The 18,239-nt window shown below is 38.9% G+C and overlaps 1 protein-coding gene across 1 annotated transcript in view; it reads left to right on the forward strand.

The window, feature by feature from the left end:
- LOC124773398 (disks large homolog 5-like) overlaps positions 1-18,239 on the forward strand; it is a 192,856-nt gene that overhangs the window by 19,590 nt on the left and 155,027 nt on the right. Inside the window, exons 3-4 of the mRNA XM_047249398.1 lie at positions 5,436-5,568; positions 8,877-9,096. Coding sequence (XP_047105354.1) covers positions 5,436-5,568; positions 8,877-9,096 — 353 coding nt within the window. The remainder of the gene's footprint in view (positions 1-5,435; positions 5,569-8,876; positions 9,097-18,239) is intronic.

Raw genomic sequence — 18,239 nt, forward strand, 5'->3', positions numbered from 1 at the left:
GAATACACTAAGCAGATTCAGAAGGATGTAGGTTGCAGTAAGTACTGGGAGATGAAGAAGCTTGCACAGGATAGAGTAGCATGGAGAGCTGCATCAAACCAGTCTCAGGACTGAAGACGACGACAACAACAACAACAACAACAACAACATGGACAATATTAATAGTAACTTCAGATTTTTTACAAATGATGCCATTATCTATAATGAATTACTGTCTGAAAGAAGCTGCAATAAATATTCAGTGTGTGAGACCTGCACCATGTAGGACTAACAGGGGATATTGAACATATACAGAGAAGGCCTGTATGAATGGTAACAGATTTGTTTGACCTGTGCGAGAGTGTCACAGAGATACTGAAGAAACTGAACTGGCAAACTCTTGAAGATGTACGTTAATCACCCTGAGGAAGTGTACTTACCAAGTTCCAAGAACTGGCTATAAGTTACAACCCTGGGAAAGTACTAAAACCCCCTATGAACCCATCACGTAGGTATTGCGAGGACAGGATTATATTAATTACAGCATGCATAAAGGCATTTAAAAAATCATTCTTCCCACACGCCATACATAAATGGAATCCTCTGCCGCGCACTTCTCTATGGTTTGCAGAGTACAGCTGTAGATGTAGTTGCTTAAATGGCTGTTAAGTAATGGTCAAGCTCGACAAGGACACCAATAATTTGTGATAAAAGACTCTTTATCAAGCAGAGTGTTGCAGTGGTAAGACACTAGACTCTCATTTTGGAGGACTGCAGTCCCTATCCCCATCTGAACATCTGGATTTAGATTTTCTGTAGTTTCTCTAAAACAAATATGGGGATGGGCTCTTTGATGAAGACACATCCAGTTTCCTTTTGCATTCTTCCTCAGTCTGAGCACATGCTCAGAGTGTAATGACCTCATCATTGATGGGGCATTAAACCCCATTCTTCCTTTCTTTTATTAATAAACAACTTTGATAAAATGGTAGACCATTTCTATGTCATTGATCCTTGACTTGGATACCTCTGTGTTGGAGGGGTTGGGCTCAATTAATTGGCATATGTATTTAAAGGTCTTTGCATATTTTATTTAGCTCAATTTGCCCCTAGTTCTTCGGAAACTAACTTGATGTCCATTATAAACTGTATTACGTCAAATGAGATTTGATGGCCCCCATTTATGAATTCAGTTGATAATCTGTTGATCTTTTAACTGTTGTGTTAAAAGAATAGATTTTCCTCTGGCTCATTCATTTCTGTGGCACAAAGACTGGGAATTGCCATTTCTTACTTAATACAACTGCCTAATAGATGTTCACAAATTTGTATGTATGGCCCATTTATGAAACAAATGATGTTCAAAACTCAGTTTTCGCGACTCCTTCCATCATTCATAATTATTTTGGGTAAATGTGGTAACACAGTAATTAAGACTTAGTCGATGAGTGAAGCCCAACCATCTTAAAATATTTTTTCTGGTTTTCTGATGTATAACTCTACAGTATGATCTGGAAGATAGAAGAAGGGATTTCCTGTGATAGTTTCCTCCCTTAATTTTTACTCAGCTAAGCCATGTTTCCACCTTTTAAATACTGTTCTGTTGACTGAACGCTTAATCAACATTTACTTTATGGATGACTTTCTTCGTTTTAGCTGGTATGCTGCACTTTCCCCTATCTATCCTGGTTTCCTCCCTGAGGAAGGAACTAATGTTATAAAAACTAGGCTGAGTGTTTTAACTTTCAAATTTGACAATTGGCAGTACAGGAATTTTTCTTCCTGAAGGTATATACTGGCTAGCCATTCTGTCTGTCTGCAATATTATGCCATTTATTCATTCATTTGATGTGTAGGAATTTATTACTGTTTTTATATAACTAGTTCACAAGATCCTTAATTGTGAATGCATGTAGTGTTTTTGCATTAATTACACAAGTTCATCCAATGAAATAAGTTCTCCTGTTATCACTCTTGACAAGTTTGGATTTTGCACATGTGTTGTGAAAAATCGTGATCGTGACTGTGTACTTACTCAATTAGTTTCATGGGTACTGCATATGATTGCTGCCACATGTTTATAAGTATGAGGAGATTAAAATCAGCTATTGTGTGTGGGGTTTGAGTGATGGTTTATACTTTGGATATATTAGTATAACAATTGTAAAAACTGACCTTCAGATGATCAGTGAGGGTTACAGCAGTGTGTGTGTGGGGGGGGGGGGGAGGGGAGGGGAAGGGGGGAGAGGGGGGGAGAGAGAGAGAGAGAGAGAGAGAGAGAGAGAGAGAGAGAGAGAGAGAGAGAGAGAGAGAGAGAGAGACCATAAGACCCTACCTAAGTCGTCGTCCTCCCTCCATCCGAATCGTTTGTATGATGTAATGGCCATCACATTGGTCACAGGACTGATCTCAGAGGGACACCACATCCTCGTAATGAATATTGTGATTTCTTATTTGTTGTACTTCCTGAAAGGCTGAAACACTTTGCGTAACAGGGATTCAAACCCTGAATCTTTTCTTTTGCAGGCAATACTATGACATTTTGAGACACAAACATGACTTCCAACCCACCTAACAGATTCTGTTTGAGGACACTCTCCTGCAAGCTTCGCTTTACTACTACTCCTATGAGAAAGCAAGCTATGGTTGAGGTTGAGCATTATGATTACATAGCTCAGTGGATAACAGCAATGTCTATGAAAGGCAAAGATGCTGATTCATGTACTGACCCAGACCAGCATAGGTTTTAATTTCTAAGGGAGTAAATAACAGCCAACACTCAGCTGTAGAGTGAAAAAATTATTCTGGTTATTGATTGCTTGCATAGTCACATTTTAATTGCTTGTTTCTCTTCACTAAGATACAGTCTGATGCAGTTGTCATATATGTCTCTCATCTGAGAACTATAAGGTTTATGCAATAAACCCATGTATGTAAGACAGTTATATTTTCAGCAGTGACTACCATTTACAGATTTTTACTCGAGGTTAGAAATATTGCAATGTATGTTAATCAAAGTTTTTGATTACTGAAGTATTATTATACTGTAAACCAAAGGTCAGTGATTGGAGACTCTAGAAAATAATTTTGTGAAATGTATTGAAGGCACAGTGTATGTCATCATTAATTTCATTCTTTGTGATTAGCAAAATTTGAGCACATTGTATGTAGCAGCATGATTAATTCTGTTTTGATCCAAATGCAGATTTAATCAATAGCAGTGAAGGTTATTTTTCATCTACTATCATACTTATTCATGTAGAACTGTAATTAACAAATGTCATTTAAAATATATGTAGGCTTCCCATATTTTTTGGGTCCAACCCAAGATGTACTACCATTTTCCTTTGGGTCCAACCCAGGGCATATTTTAAAATCAAAAGTCATAACAGTTTACTGAAACGTTAAATTTTAGTTATTCAGATGTATTTTTCACTAGATAGACTCTTTTTCAGAAGTGGTTTGTACGTTATAAAATTCACAATAAGGAAGTTCTGAAATAATTTTAAATTTAGCAGATGTTTAACAGTAGATTCTGAATGTCTACTGCTTTCTGCAGATCAAATATTCTCCATAGCTGAACAATCCCTTTCAACTGGAGCAGATGACAGGACATTGCAGACTCAACCATTTTAGAAATATGGGGTGGGCCAAAAGCCACTGCTCATCGCAACCTATTGAAAACATTAACGTAATTGTGTTTGTTTATGATGATTATAGATACAAGCACCAGAGTGCACTGATATATTTTTTTCAGATAATAATTGATACAAACACCAGAATGCACTGTTATTAAAGCAAACATCTTTGACATTGTACATTGTTGATTTTCATGTGTTAAAAAGACATTTTCTTATGAAAAAAGTTTTTGTTTAAAAAAAGTGTTACCAAGGTGGTTGTAATTTAATAATAAATGAATGGAATAATAATTTCAACACTGTTCCACCTACAAGGAAGACTGACTACAATTTACAGAAATGTTTTGAGAAAAGTGGAGCCACAGAGAATTGCCCCTGGTTAAGTAGGCCAACAATAAGTCATGAAACTAAGCTTAAGGTTTTACAAGTGGTTATCCAGAGCTCTAAAAAGTCTACTCACACCTCTCAAATAGGGTATTTCTAGAACTTCTGTGCAGAGAATTTTACATAAGGCCAAATTCAAACATTACATACCTAATCTCATACACAAGCTGTTGGAAAACAATCCTGGTTGTAGCCTTCAGCTTTGCAAGACAGTGTTAAATGTATTAGGAGAAAGTGATAATGAGTTGTTTCCTAAGATAGTGTGAAGTGATGAGGCAACTTTCAAATTATCAGGTCATGTCAACAGTTACAACTGTACATATTGGTATGCAGAGTACCATAGAACTGTTTTTGAGAGCCAGTTAAATTAACCTGGTGTTGCTGTTTGGAATGGTATTTCATATCATGGAGTAAATGGGTCTTGGTTGTTTGATGACAGTAACAGGAGAGAACTACCTGGAAATGTTGACAACTCATGTGACTCTGAGACTACAAATAACGTGCGACAACTTCAACTCACTTTGCTTTCAACATGGTGGATCCCCACATTACAGTGGGTACTGACTTTTGGCCCAGTGTGTATTGCAAAATGAATTATCAGTCTTTTGAAACTCCCCACTTCTCTTCAACAATGTGTGGTACTTTTTCAGAATGTTAATCACGACCTACACTTTGGTTTTGAATTACCTGGCTCATTACACCATTTCAGAAGTTTATACTAAACACACACTTCTTTCAGACCATGCTTAAATGATGAGATAAAAAACAAATAGAGGTAAAATGATCAAAAACATGTAGATTAGTTACAGCACACAAGAGAAGAGCATAAACACATTGGCTCTGCTATGTTGCCAAATGACTAAGTGAAAAGTTATGGTGGACTGGTAACCATGCCTCTCAGTCAATGTCAGCTATTTGTTTGGACATATGTATCATGGTAGTGACACCACTGTGAGAGAATATTCTCATTGAGATAAAGTGTGTTTCAGTTGGCAAATTTCTCATCTGTTTTTCCCAGGTGAGCTCATGCTGATGTTCCGAGACACTCCTTTGATCTTATTGGTTATACAGAAAAACACAACTGTCCTATTACACTGCTAAATTATTCAAATCTCTTCCACATGCAGATGTATGTATGTGAAAGTTAACTGAGATCCTTACAGAACTCCAGTTGCTTTATAGTCAAGTCTGTAGTTATTAAAAGCATCTAGCTAAAATTTTTGGCCTGCTATGAATAATCAATTTTTCTCAAATAACTTGCCTTGCAGACACTTTTGTTTCCCCCTTCCTTCCATTGTGTTATAATCTCCCCCCTCCCCCCCCCCCCCCCCACACACACACTCTCTCTCTCTCTCTCTCTCTCTCTCTCTCTCTAATTTACTTACATTGCTGCTGGTTGCTTCATTAAACAACATATTTTTGGATAATTTTCAGGAACGCTGTCCAGAAGCTATACAGTGTCCAATAATGACAGAAGTAACTCATCTGGGGTTGCCTCTGTAAGAGACTATGATGGCCTTAAGCAACAATGTGACAAAGCGATGCATGAACTCCAACTACTCAGGAGGTACAAAAATATATTCACATTTCAGTTTTTTTAGTATATCTTTATTTTTTTTATATAAAAGTGGTATGATAAGTGTATTTTCGGAGGTGGTGCATAACAGCTTATAAATGTTTGAAAAAAAAATCATGTTACGCCTTGAGTTGCTGATGAAATTGTTTGTTCAAGCAACCAGTTTCAGTCGACTGACCATCATATGGCATGAATCTGTTCATAGCATTAGCACTGACAGCAGTTATAGCATGAATGAATGCACTACCCATCACAACTTTTATTAATTGATGATGTGACTTATATTATGATATGATAGCAGTGTCTGATTAATGGTGTAATCATCTGACATTCATGATTTTATATTTCACCTAACATGATGCTCTGAATACTCTACTTTTGTGAACCTGATCAGCACCTCAAGGCAGTAATATGACCTTTTCCTCGCATGATAAGAAAGGCTAATTTTGTCTATGCAATCCTTGGTGCTTCATGTGTTTTCAGTTTTCAAGTTATGTGGCCTTATTTAGTTGTTCTTATGTATTATGTACATTTTGTAATAATTACTGATTACTTTAATTAAAAAGTAATTGTTTTGAAAGTAATATGTCTCTGCTACGTGTACCTCAACCTGGTGTTGCTGTTTGGAATGGTATTTCATGTCGTGGAGTAAATGGGTCTTGGTTGTTTGATGACAGTAACAGGAGAGAACTACCTGGAAATGTTGACAACCCATGTGACCCTGAGACTACAAATAACGTGCAACAACTTCAACTCACTTTGCTTTCAACATGCATTTTGCTGTCAATTTACAGCATTTCTGGGGCACTTGTACTAGAGTGTTAATTTTGAAAATTAAGGAATGTGTCCAGTAATCAGAGAGATTATGTTGTCAGGAGTTTTTGCTTCGAATGCTGATAACAAATCACGTGAGCAAATAAAGGGTCAGTTTTGGGTGGTTCATAATTAATGTTTTCAAGACTACTAAATTTTCCAATCCTCATTTTTACTATTATATTACTCATTATGTTTGTTCCTGTACACAAACAACTGGCAGATCTTATTTAGATTCCTTGACTTTAATAAGCAACTTGTGGATCTTGTTCACAGTTGCCAAACCCTTTCAACATTTTAAAAGTAAAATGCAGACTCCAGGGAAGCCATTTTCCTGCATAAGCTGTTTTGTTTTAAAATTAGCTAATTTTGCCCCTTTTGGGCATTTAAAGTTACCCGGTGGCAAAAACAGTAGTTATAACAGCATGTTTTGATGTGGTGTATTGTTGTACTGGGATAATACATGCATAAGGATCACGTTTATCCCTTTTTTACCTATGGGTTTCATGTTTGAGATAGTGTCTTCCTGGAGATATCATTTGCTGACTTATAATTTGATAAAAGAAGCTGCAAAACATTGGAGACTTCGCTCCTAAATTAAAGAAACTGTTGAGTCATTCTGGCCTGAGGTTCAGTGATGAACGTACTACTTGTCTTTATCGTATAGCCATTTTGCTGTCAAAATTTGAATCTCTACAAATATAATGCCGTAATTCTTTCTCAAAGAAGAATCGCCACATTTTAAAACAAATTTGAGCTGAATTAATCAACTGTAAAATGCAGGTTTTTAAACTGTCAAGTGGAAATCTGTTACAAGCTGGCTAATCTTCCATCTAATGAAACATTTGAAAAGTTTAATAGCATTTTGAGTTTTCTTAAGAATTTTCCCTTTTAAAATTCATGGAGTTAGTAAATGGTATAAAAGCCAATGTCAAACACAAAGTTAATATGTAGTCAAGTGTCATCTGCTAGTAACTTTGACCATGACAAGTTACAGAAACAAGCAATTTCAGGTAAACAGGACTGTATAAATTGCACAGAATATACTCGGCAATTGTCAGGCTTAAAAGAAAAAAATGCTCACATCTCCCCATATGGAGAAAATTCTCTCTCACATTGATACGAAAGAAATTATGCTTTAAAGAAATGTCAGCAGATGTTTGTGTCTCGGGGGGGATAAGTAAAATAGCTAGAAAGTTGGAAAGGTGTTCTAACAGCACCAAGGAAAGAACAGGGCAAAGTCTTTGTGACACAGTAAAAAAATTGATTATCAGAATTTTCGATGATGCTGGAGTTAAAAAAACTTGTCCTTGGTATGAAGGACTGGATTTCTGTAAGAACTGATGGAATGAAATTTCAGAACAGACACAACTGTCACTATGCAGTTTGAAAGAAAAGTTCATTGCTTGGGGAAAGAAGTGTGACCAAGAAATCTGTCTTTCAGAATTTTGTGAATTGAGACTGAAAAAGTTGATTCCTCATATGTTCATTTAGTGTGTGATTGCGCAATGCACTAAAATACTAGAATTGGTGCTTACTAGTAGTATAATTGATATCGAGGACTTTTTAAGTGTTTGTAGCATGTAGCATAAAAATAAAAGCTGCCCTGGAAGAAATGCACTTCCTCACAGCTCACTGATCTTAACAAGGATGTTGATGCTGAAGAAACTGCGAAGTACAAGCAGATTGTGTATTCCTTGAAACTAAACTACTGCCAGTAGATGATATTTTTCACAGAGATGGCATCAGAAATTTCTGATCCACATTTTCTTCTCAGACTAGCTTTTTGTTTTGCAATAACTTGCCTTCAGTGCTGTAGAGCGATTTATTTAAAGCCACATATAGAATGGACAGCCATTACTGTTGCATCACTAATTAGCAGACAGGTTGCTGTAGCAATAGATGACCAGCAGGAGGAAAAATGTTATGTTAAGAGATGCGCACATTGAGCATAGTGGTGCAGTAACATCTGATGGGGGGAGGGGGGGGGGGGGGGGGGGGGGGGGGGGAAATATATATATATGAAACATTCCACGTGGGAAAAATATATCTAAAAACACAGATGATGTGACTTACCGAACGAAAGTGCTGGCAGGTCGATATACACACAAACAAACACAAACATACACACAAAATTCAAGCTTCATCTGTGTTTTTAGATATATATATATATTGAAAGCAGTTTGCAAAAATGTCACCAAAGAGTCGGGGCGTCTGAATGCTAGTAAAAAGATGCCACAGTGATACCATATCAAATACAGTTTTGTAGTAATAAGCACAGATAGCAGGGAGGTTGAACTTCTGTCAGCATAGGATGTGAGGCAGAATAAAAGTGTCTTCTACAAAGTATGTTACACATTCATAAAGTAGTGCACTCACCTATCAACCAAAGCCACCCAGTCTTTTTGTTTGCAGAAAATAACAGGCACAAAACTGTGAAACAATAAAAATAAAATCATATTGTTGAGATAGTCTGAAATTTGCAGGCAACACAGTGAAACTATTCGAAGATGTGATCACACAATGAAAGAACTTGAATACTACAGGGGTCAACATTTGGCAGCAATGAATCAGCTGGAAGCTGCTGCTCAAGAGTCTTCAACTCTAAGGCATAAATACAGTGATCTGGCAGCAGAGAAACAACGCTTAGATAGAGAAGTGCAGAACTTACAGAAGGAAGTAACGGAACTTCGATGTCAGCAACAGGTAAGCTAAACATGGTATCATATTTTTATTTCTAAGACTCTTTTTTTGAGACTGGTTTAGAAATATGTTGGTGCTGTTACCTTGAGTATTTTGGTTTGTTGGATATGTCACTTTTCAGTGTATGCGAAAAATGTGAACATCTAGTAGAATTTTAAAAGTTGCATCAGTAGAAAGAAAAAAGTAAGAAACAGGAAAAAGTGGTAGTAAGATACATGATTATGCGAGGGAAATAAAAATTTACACTGAAATGTGGATCAGAAAAAGCAGAAGGCATGTGAAAGAAATGTACTATTTTATTTTTTCCTGCACATTGTGCCTCCTTTTTTATGTTTACTGTATTTCTCCAGATTTCTTTTTTATAAAAAACGGAACCCTTTTGGGATCACCTTCTTGTCTGTCTGTCCGACAGGTAAAAACCTTTTTGCTCAGTAACAGGTCCATGTATCAAGTTGAAATTCATGCCACATACTAACATCTGTGGTCTCTTAACGGTGCAAAAAATTGAAGCTTTGAAGTCAGTACAATCAAAAGATACAGCTACTTACATTACATATTTTGATACTTACAAACTTTCTCATCAAAACCTACTTTCCATTAACATAGAATCATGAAATTTGGCAAAAATTAAGGTTTCATAGTAAAAGTAAAGGGAAAAATCTGAAAATTCTTAATTTATGATTATACCATATGAAAAAAAAAAGATTGTCATTGTTATCCGACTATCTCTGTGTTCGTCTGTCTGTGAAGACTCCTTTTTCGGCCATTAATGTCTTATCAAAACCTATAGGCCTTGTTGACCTAGAATCATGAAATTCAGCAAGTAGCAAACTTTCACAGCAAAAGTTAAGGAAAAAATCTGGAAATTGTTAATTTGGAGTTATATGACATGGAAAACATAATTTTTGGTAATTTGTTATCAAGCAGTCCAACTGTCTGTTAGGACCCTGTTTTCTCAGAAACGGATAGATCTATCAAGTTGAAACTTAAGTCACATGCTAAGGTCTATGGTCCTTTGGCAGTGTAAAAAGTTTAGCTTCTAAGTCAATGCAGTCTAAAGACATGGCCATCTATGTCACATATTTTGGCACTCACAAACTCATTTGTTAGAATGTATGGGGTACTTCCCATTGACCTAGAATCATGAAATTTTCAACAAGCAAGGTTTAAAAGTACATGTAAAGGAAAAATCTGAAAACTGTTAATTGGTAAGTATGTCCCACAAAAAAATACTTTATTGTCATTTGTTATCAAACTTCAAACTTAACATTAAAACATTCTTGGAAGTCCTCGAATTCTTGGGACGGATATCTGTCCAGTATCAATTTCAATAACAGGCAAAAATATCAAGATTCTCAATTCGCAGTATGGGTGGACTGTCTATATACATAATGAAGTTCGTATGGAACTCTCAGAGTGTGAATCCTACTTGCACCTGGCCAATTGTTTATGTATATGAGGGTATACCGAAAAGTAATCTCTCTGAATTTTTTATATGAAAACTCTTAAAGCTTTTTAAATAAAACAAATGTTACTAACATTCTACATCTTTATTTTTCATGTCTACAGATTTACAGCTTACTGCCATTAGAGGGCTCTGAATTGTAGTGTGTAACATGGTGGTGGGTAATGAACAATGTCGATGCATGAGGAACACCATGCTGTAATCAAGTTTCAAATTCAAAGAAATTGTCCACACATGGAGACCCTCTCCTTCAGCATGATCCCCAGGGAATTCACCTCTCTTTTATGAGTATGTGCTTGGCCACTACAGGGCCCCAACCCTTGCAGTGCTACTTCCCTTTCTGTGCTGCAAGAGTATCTTATTCTATTCTTTTTTCCTCTCTGCCTTTTCAATAGATTGTCCTCTTGGTGCCAGCTGTGATTGGATATGGTTTGTGATTTTTAGACACTCATTTTCTTCGCTTCCCGTGCTCTACAACTTTCTATTCCTAACTATACGAGGATGGTTTAGTGAGTTTGGAAATTTTCCATGAAAGAGCAGAACATTTACATTGTGTCTTCATGGTTGATAAGCTTGATTATTCCAAGGATCTTCTGAAAAGTAATTGGATATACAAAAAATCTACTCACCATGCGCCAGCAGGAGAACGCACATATAAAAAAAAAATGTTTTAGCTGTGCAAGCTTTCAGAACCTGCAGATCCTTCTCCCGTGAAAAGGGTAAGGAGGAGGTGTGAAGGAAAAAGATTGGAGATGTTTAGAAAAAGGGGCAGAGTTCAGAAAAGTCCCCCAGAACCCTGGGTCAGGGAGACTTACCATATGGGTTGAGAAGGAAAGACTGATTGTTGGGGACTGCACCATAAATATAAAGAATTTCAACACTGTACAGTGTATAGTTCATTGTTGACAGCTGTCTGAATTGCTCTGTGTGTGGAATTGAAAATGGAGGAAACTGAGTTTTGTGCTGTTATTGCATATTTTCATTTGGAGGGTTGGAATGCCGCACAAATCGAAACAGAATTAGATGAAGTTCATATTGACTCTGCACCATGATTGAAGACCATTTACAAAATCCAGGATGGAATGTAACAATATTATGAAAAGGAAAGTTGCTACTCACTTTATAGCAGAGATGCTGAGGCGCGCGCACACACACACACACACACACACACACACACACACACACACACACACACACGCGTGCACCTGCGACTGCAGTCTCAGGCAACTGATATCACACTGCAAGCAGCAGCAGCAGCAGCAGTGCTTGATGGGAGTAGTGATTGGGTGGGGGTAAGGAGGAGGCTGGGGTGGGGAGGGGGAGGTATAGTAACATAGTGGTAGCGGACAGTAAAGTGCTGCAAGTTTGACGGTTTTGATGAAAAAAAAAAAAAAATATATATATATATATATATATATATATATATATAATAGAGGGAAACATTCCACGTGGGAAAAATATATCTAAAAAGAAAGATGATGAAACTTACCAAACAAAAGCGCTGGCAGGTCGATAGACACACAAACAAACACAAACATACACACAAAATTCTAGCTTTCGCAACCAATGGTTGCCTCGTCAGGAAAGAGGGAAGGAGAAGGAAAGACAAAAGGATATGGGTTTTAAGGGAGAGGGTAAGGAGTCATTCCAATCCCGGGAGCGGAAAGACTTACCTTAGGGGGAAAAAAGGACAGGTATACACTCGCACACACACACATATCCATCCACACATACACATATACATATATATATATATACACATATACATATATATATACACATATATATATTTTTCCCACGTGGAATGTTTCCCTCTATTATATTCATATACACATATATATACACATATACATATATATATATATATATAATGGAAGGAAACATTCCACGTGGGAAAAATTATATATAAAAACAAAGATGAGGTGACTTACCGAACAAAAGCGCTGGCAGGTCGATAGACACACAAACAAACACAAACATACACACAAAATTCAAGCTTTCGCAACAAACTGTTGCCTCATCAGGAAAGAGGGAAGGAGAGGGGAAGACGAAAGGAAGTGGGTTTTAAGGGAGAGGGTAAGGAGTCATTCCAATCCCGGGAGCGGAAAGACTTACCTTAGGGGGAAAAAAGGACAGGTATACACTCGCACACACGCACATATCCATCCACACATACAGACACAAGCAGACATATTTAAAGACAAAGAGTTTGGGCAGAGATGTCAGTCGAGGCAGAAGTGTAGAGGCAAAGAAGTTGTTGAAAGACAGGTGAGGTATGAGTGGCGGCAACCTGAAATTAGCGGAGATTGAGGCCTGGCGGATGACGAGAAGAGAGGATATACTGAAGGGCAAGTTCCCATCTCCGGAGTTCGGATAGGTTGGTGTTGGTGGGAAGTATCCAGATAACCCGGATGGTGTAACACTGTGCCAAGATGTGCTGGCTGTGCACCAAGGCATGTTTAGCCACAGGGTGATCCTCATTACCAACAAACACTATCTGCCTGTGTCCATTCATGCGAATGGACAGTTTGTTGCTGGTCATTCCCACATAGAATGCATCACAGTGTAGGCAGGTCAGTATATATATATATATATATATATATATATATATATATATATATATATATATATATATATATATATATATATATATATATATATATATATATATATATATATATCTGCTTGTGTCTGTATATGTGTGGATGGATGTGTGTGTGTGTGTGTGTGTGTGTGTGTGTGTGTGTGTGTGTGTGTGTGTGTGCGCGAGTGTATACCTGTCCTTTTTTCCCCCTAAGGTAAGTCTTTCCGCTCCAGGGATTGGAATGACTCCTTACCCTCTCCCTTAAAACCCACATCCTTTCGTCTTTCCCTCTCCTTCCCTCTTTCCTGATGAAGCAACCGTTGGTTGCGAAAGCTTGAATTTTGTGTGTATGTTTGTGTTTGTTTGTGTTTGTTTGTGTGTCTATCAACCTGCCAGCGCTTTCGTTTGGTAAGTCACATCATCTTTGTTTTTAGATATATTTTTTCCACGTGGAATGTTTCCCTCTATACCATACGAAAGCGCTGGCAGATCGATAGAAACACAAACCGACACATACACACACACAAAATTCTAGCTTTCGCAACCAATGGTTGCTTCGTCAGGAAAGAGGGAAGGAGAGGGAAAGACGAAAGGATGTGGGTTTTAAGGGAGAGGGTAAGGAGTCATTCCAATCCCGGGAGCGGAAAGACTTACCTTCAGGGGAAAAAAGGACAGGTATACACTCGCACGCACACACACACACACACACACACACACACACACACATATATATATCCATCCGCACACACACAGACACAAGCAGACATTTGTAAAGGCAAAGAGTTTGGGCAGAGATGTCAGTCGAGGCGGAAGTAAAGAGGCAAAGATGTTGTTGAAAGACAGGTGAGGTATGAGCGGCGGCAACTTGAAATTAGCGGAGGTTGAGGCCTGGCGGATAATGAGAAGAGAAGATATACTGAAGGGCAAGTTCCCATCTCCGGAGTTCTGACAGGTTGGTGTTAGTGGGAAGTATCCAGATAACCCGGACGGTGTAACACTGTGCCAAGATGTGCTGGCCGTGCACCAAGGCATGTTTAGCCACAGGGTGATCCTCATTACCAACAAACACTGTCTGCCTGTGTCCATTCATGCAAATGGACAGTTTGTTGCTGGTCATTCCCACATAGAAAGCTTCACAGTGTAGGCAGGTCAGTTGGTAAATCACGTGGGTGCTTTCACACGTGGCTCTGCCTTTGATCGTGTACACCTTCCGGGTTACAGGACTGGAGTAGGTGGTTGTGGGAGGGTGCATTGGACAGGTTTTACACCAGGGGCGGTTACAAGGGTAGGAGCCAGAGGGTAAGGAAGGTGGTTTGGGGATTTCATAGGGATGAACTAAGAGGTTACGAAGGTTAGGTGGATGGCGGAAAGACACTCTTGGTGGAGTGGGGAGGAATTCATGAAGGATGGATCTCATTTCAGGGCAGGATTTGAGGAAGTCGTATCCCTGCTGGAGAGCCACATTCAGAGTCTGATCCAGTCCCGGAAAGTATCCTGTCACAAGTGGGGCACTTTTGTGGTTCTTCTGTGGGAGGTTCTGGGTTTGAGGGGAAGTAAAGAGGCAAAGAACCGACATCTCTGCCCAAACTCTTTGCCTTTACAAATGTCTGCTTGTGTCTGTGTATGTGCAGATGGATATATGTGTGTGTGCGTGCGACTGTATACCTGTCCTTTTTTCCCCCTAAGGTAAGTCTTTCCGCTCCCGGGATTGGAATGACGCCTTACCCTCTCCCTTGAAACCCACATCCTTTCGTCTTTCCCAGCTTTCTAATTTCTTTAGCTACTATTTCCTTCTTGGACCAAGGAATGGAGTATGAGGCTCGACAGTAGGTTTTGTGAGGCTTCACCTCGATATTGTATTGATATCCCTTAACAATTCCTGGTCGTTCTGAAAGTACATCTGCATAGTCAGATAATAACTGTACCAAATCCTGCTGTTGCATTGAGTTCAAATTTTCGGACTGTGATACTTTGTTCACAAGTGCGTCCACATTTGCTTTTAATTGATCACCTTGTACGTCTGGATAATAGAGATTTTGTCCTAGAGAATGATTGTCTAAATGTAGTATCCACTGATTCCTACATTTTATGTTAATAGCATTACAATTAGGCACAGGTACCTCTTCAGATCTGAGCATGGACAATTCTATCCTACTACCCGTGTTCATCAAACTTAATTTTCCCCGAGAAAGGTCGATTACTGCATCCCTTTCTCTCAAAAAATCTACCCCCAAAATGCAGGCTACCTTTAAACCCTTTACTACCAGGAACGAGCACGCTATGCCTTCTCCCCCTATATACATCTCTACCCACACTTGGAGTTTAATTATTTGTCGCTGTGCACTGATGGCTACAGTGACTTTGCAATTGTTCACAGGAAAAGTCAGCATACGCTTTTCTTTCCCCAGTACTCTAAATAGGTCCATACTCATGACACTGACAGTAGCACCTGTATCTACGATTGCTTGCGCATCAATATTGTTAATTTTGATCTCTATTATCGTTTGTACTTTGTTTTTGTGCTCCTTTATGCACATGGGTGGTTTAGTTATTAAGTCATGTCCCATCTGTACCCCGTCATTATACCTGAGGATACAGATTTCTGATGTTTTGTTCTGTGTCGGGCTGTTCTCACTCCAAACCTCAACTGACAATGGAGAGCGTATCTCGGCTGAATCTAGTTTGTTGGATTATTACTGGGGGATGGGTGTGGCTGCTGGATGGGTGTGGCTGCTCTGTGTCGCTGACCTCCACTACGTGTAAGTTGTGTTGCGTCGGCCGCCACGGTTGCGCAATTGGCACATTTTGTGGTGGCGGTCGTTTATTGTCACACCTTTCACTGTTTTGCCGGTCCGGACTGGGCCTCTGGTTCTGTGGCCAAGTTCGGTTTGCATCGTTATAGGTATTGGTGTTCCACGGCCCCCTGGCATTTTTCCATCTACTATTGCTGGGTGGGCCTGTTTCGTATCGGTCATCGAACCTCCTTTTCCGGTCATTGTTCACCGGCGGACTGTTGCCGTTCCGGTCTCTACCTCTATTGCCGTTTTGTACGTAATCTTGTCTACTATTATTACCTCTGCCGTTTCCATTATTTCGTGGAGTCGTGTTATTTCGACCATTTCTGTAACCGTTTCCGTTACTTCTAGCCTGTTCAGAGGCTGCCTTAACATCCTCCTGAATCAGGTCAATTGAGTCCAGAACAGACAAGAAATGTTCCATGTCATTCTCCGGTAAGTGTATAAGTTTTTCCTTTATGTGTATCTGCAAGTGTGATTTCGAAAGTCTGATCAAATCCCGGGATGAAATCTGCTTGTCCCAGTAACGGGTCTTATTAATGTATTTCTCAAAATATTTTCGCAAATTGCCTAATCGTGGAGAATACGGCTCTGGATTATATACCTCTTTCCGTAATCTGTCCTGAATGCATGTTGACCAGTATTTGGCCAGAGAATGCCTTTTAAAATTGCTCATATGTGTCGCAACTGTCAGCTGCTTCGGTTGCCCATAATGCAGCATCTCCTTGTATGTGAGACATAACGTACTGTATTTTCTGTGTATGACTCCAAACACTAGGCAAAATGTTTCTAAATCCCTTGATAAATACTACAGGGTGAACAGATTTCTTCTCCGTTGTAAAGATCTGAAACTGTCGGTTTTTAATCAGGCTTTCTTCAATCACTATTTTGGAGTGACATTTATTTGTTTTGCTAACATTGGTTGCCTGTTCTGTTCTGTCTCGCAGTTGCAATTTTTCACTGCTGTATTTATATGCCTATCATTGTTGGACCTGGCTGGCGTCACACACACCTGTGTGTCGCCGTGCAACAAGCTGTTTTCCAGCTCCGCAAGACGACGGTTGACATTCCGCTGCCACAGTGGAATGTCAGTGTGCACCGCCCTTCTTATGACTTCCGCACTCAAGCCAAAGTATTTGGCCTCAATCGCGGCGTGCACCTTCTCGTCTATTTTTTGATTAAGGTCGGTGTCTTTTGCCTCTAACCAGTTCGTAAATTCCTTTTCAATTTTGTTCGCCTTTTTGGACATTTTCTGCTCTATTGCTTGACTTGTGTCAATTTCTAATTTTTCCATCCTGTTAGCCAGTACACTGATTTCATCTACGATATTGGCGTTAGCCACCTGGATATTATCTACTCTTTCGCTCAGTTCTTGCACCGCTTTGGGTATGGTTTCATAGTTTTGTCTCAAACTAACAATCTCACTTTGCATAGCTTCCAAAGATTGCATTAACTGCAAGTCTCTCTCATGCTGGCATCGATCACGCTCTGCTTGTTCATGCATAAACGTTGTTGTTGTTGTTGTTGTTGTTGTTGTGGTCTTCAGTCCTGAGACTGGTTTGATGCAGCTCTCCATGCTACTCTATCCTGTGCAAGCTTCTTCATCTTCCAGTACGTACCATCCTTCTGAATCTGCTTAGTGTATTCATCTCTTGGTCTCCCTCTACGATTTTTACCCCCCACGCTGCCCTCCAATGCTAAATTTGTGATCCCTTGATGCCTCAAAACATGTCCTACCAACCGGTCCCTTCTTTTTGTCATTTTGTGCCACAAACTCCTCTTCTCCCCAATTCTATTCAATACCTCCTCGTTAGTTATGTGATCTACCCATCTAATCTTCAGCATTCTTCTGTAGCACCACATTTCGAAAGCTTCTATTCTCTTCTTGTCCCAACTATTTATCGTCCATGTTTCACTTCGATACATAGCTACACTCCATATAAATACTTTCAGAAACGACTTCCTGACACTTAAATCTATATAGTCCAGTCAAATAGTAGATATACCTTGCAAAGGGTGGGGTAGAAGAGTTTATTTTTTCAACCGAGTTTTGCCAACAAAATTTCGTTTGGGAAAACTTTCTGCAGTCAAAAAACTTCGAATATTTCGAACTTTTTTCTGTTTTTTTTGAAATATCTCTGTTTCATTTGCTCCTATCACTTTAACGTCTATTTTCTTTTTTAAAGAGCAGAAAATTCTCTACAAATTTGATTCTTGCCATTTTTTTTCTACTCCCAATATCTAAGGCGCTACAGCGCCTCAAAAATACAATTTTTTCAAATTTTGAGCATAGTGGCAAGAT

The sequence above is a fragment of the Schistocerca piceifrons genome, chromosome 2 (genome assembly GCF_021461385.2).
Source record: "Schistocerca piceifrons isolate TAMUIC-IGC-003096 chromosome 2, iqSchPice1.1, whole genome shotgun sequence".
NCBI classification, from domain to species: domain Eukaryota; kingdom Metazoa; phylum Arthropoda; class Insecta; order Orthoptera; family Acrididae; genus Schistocerca; species Schistocerca piceifrons.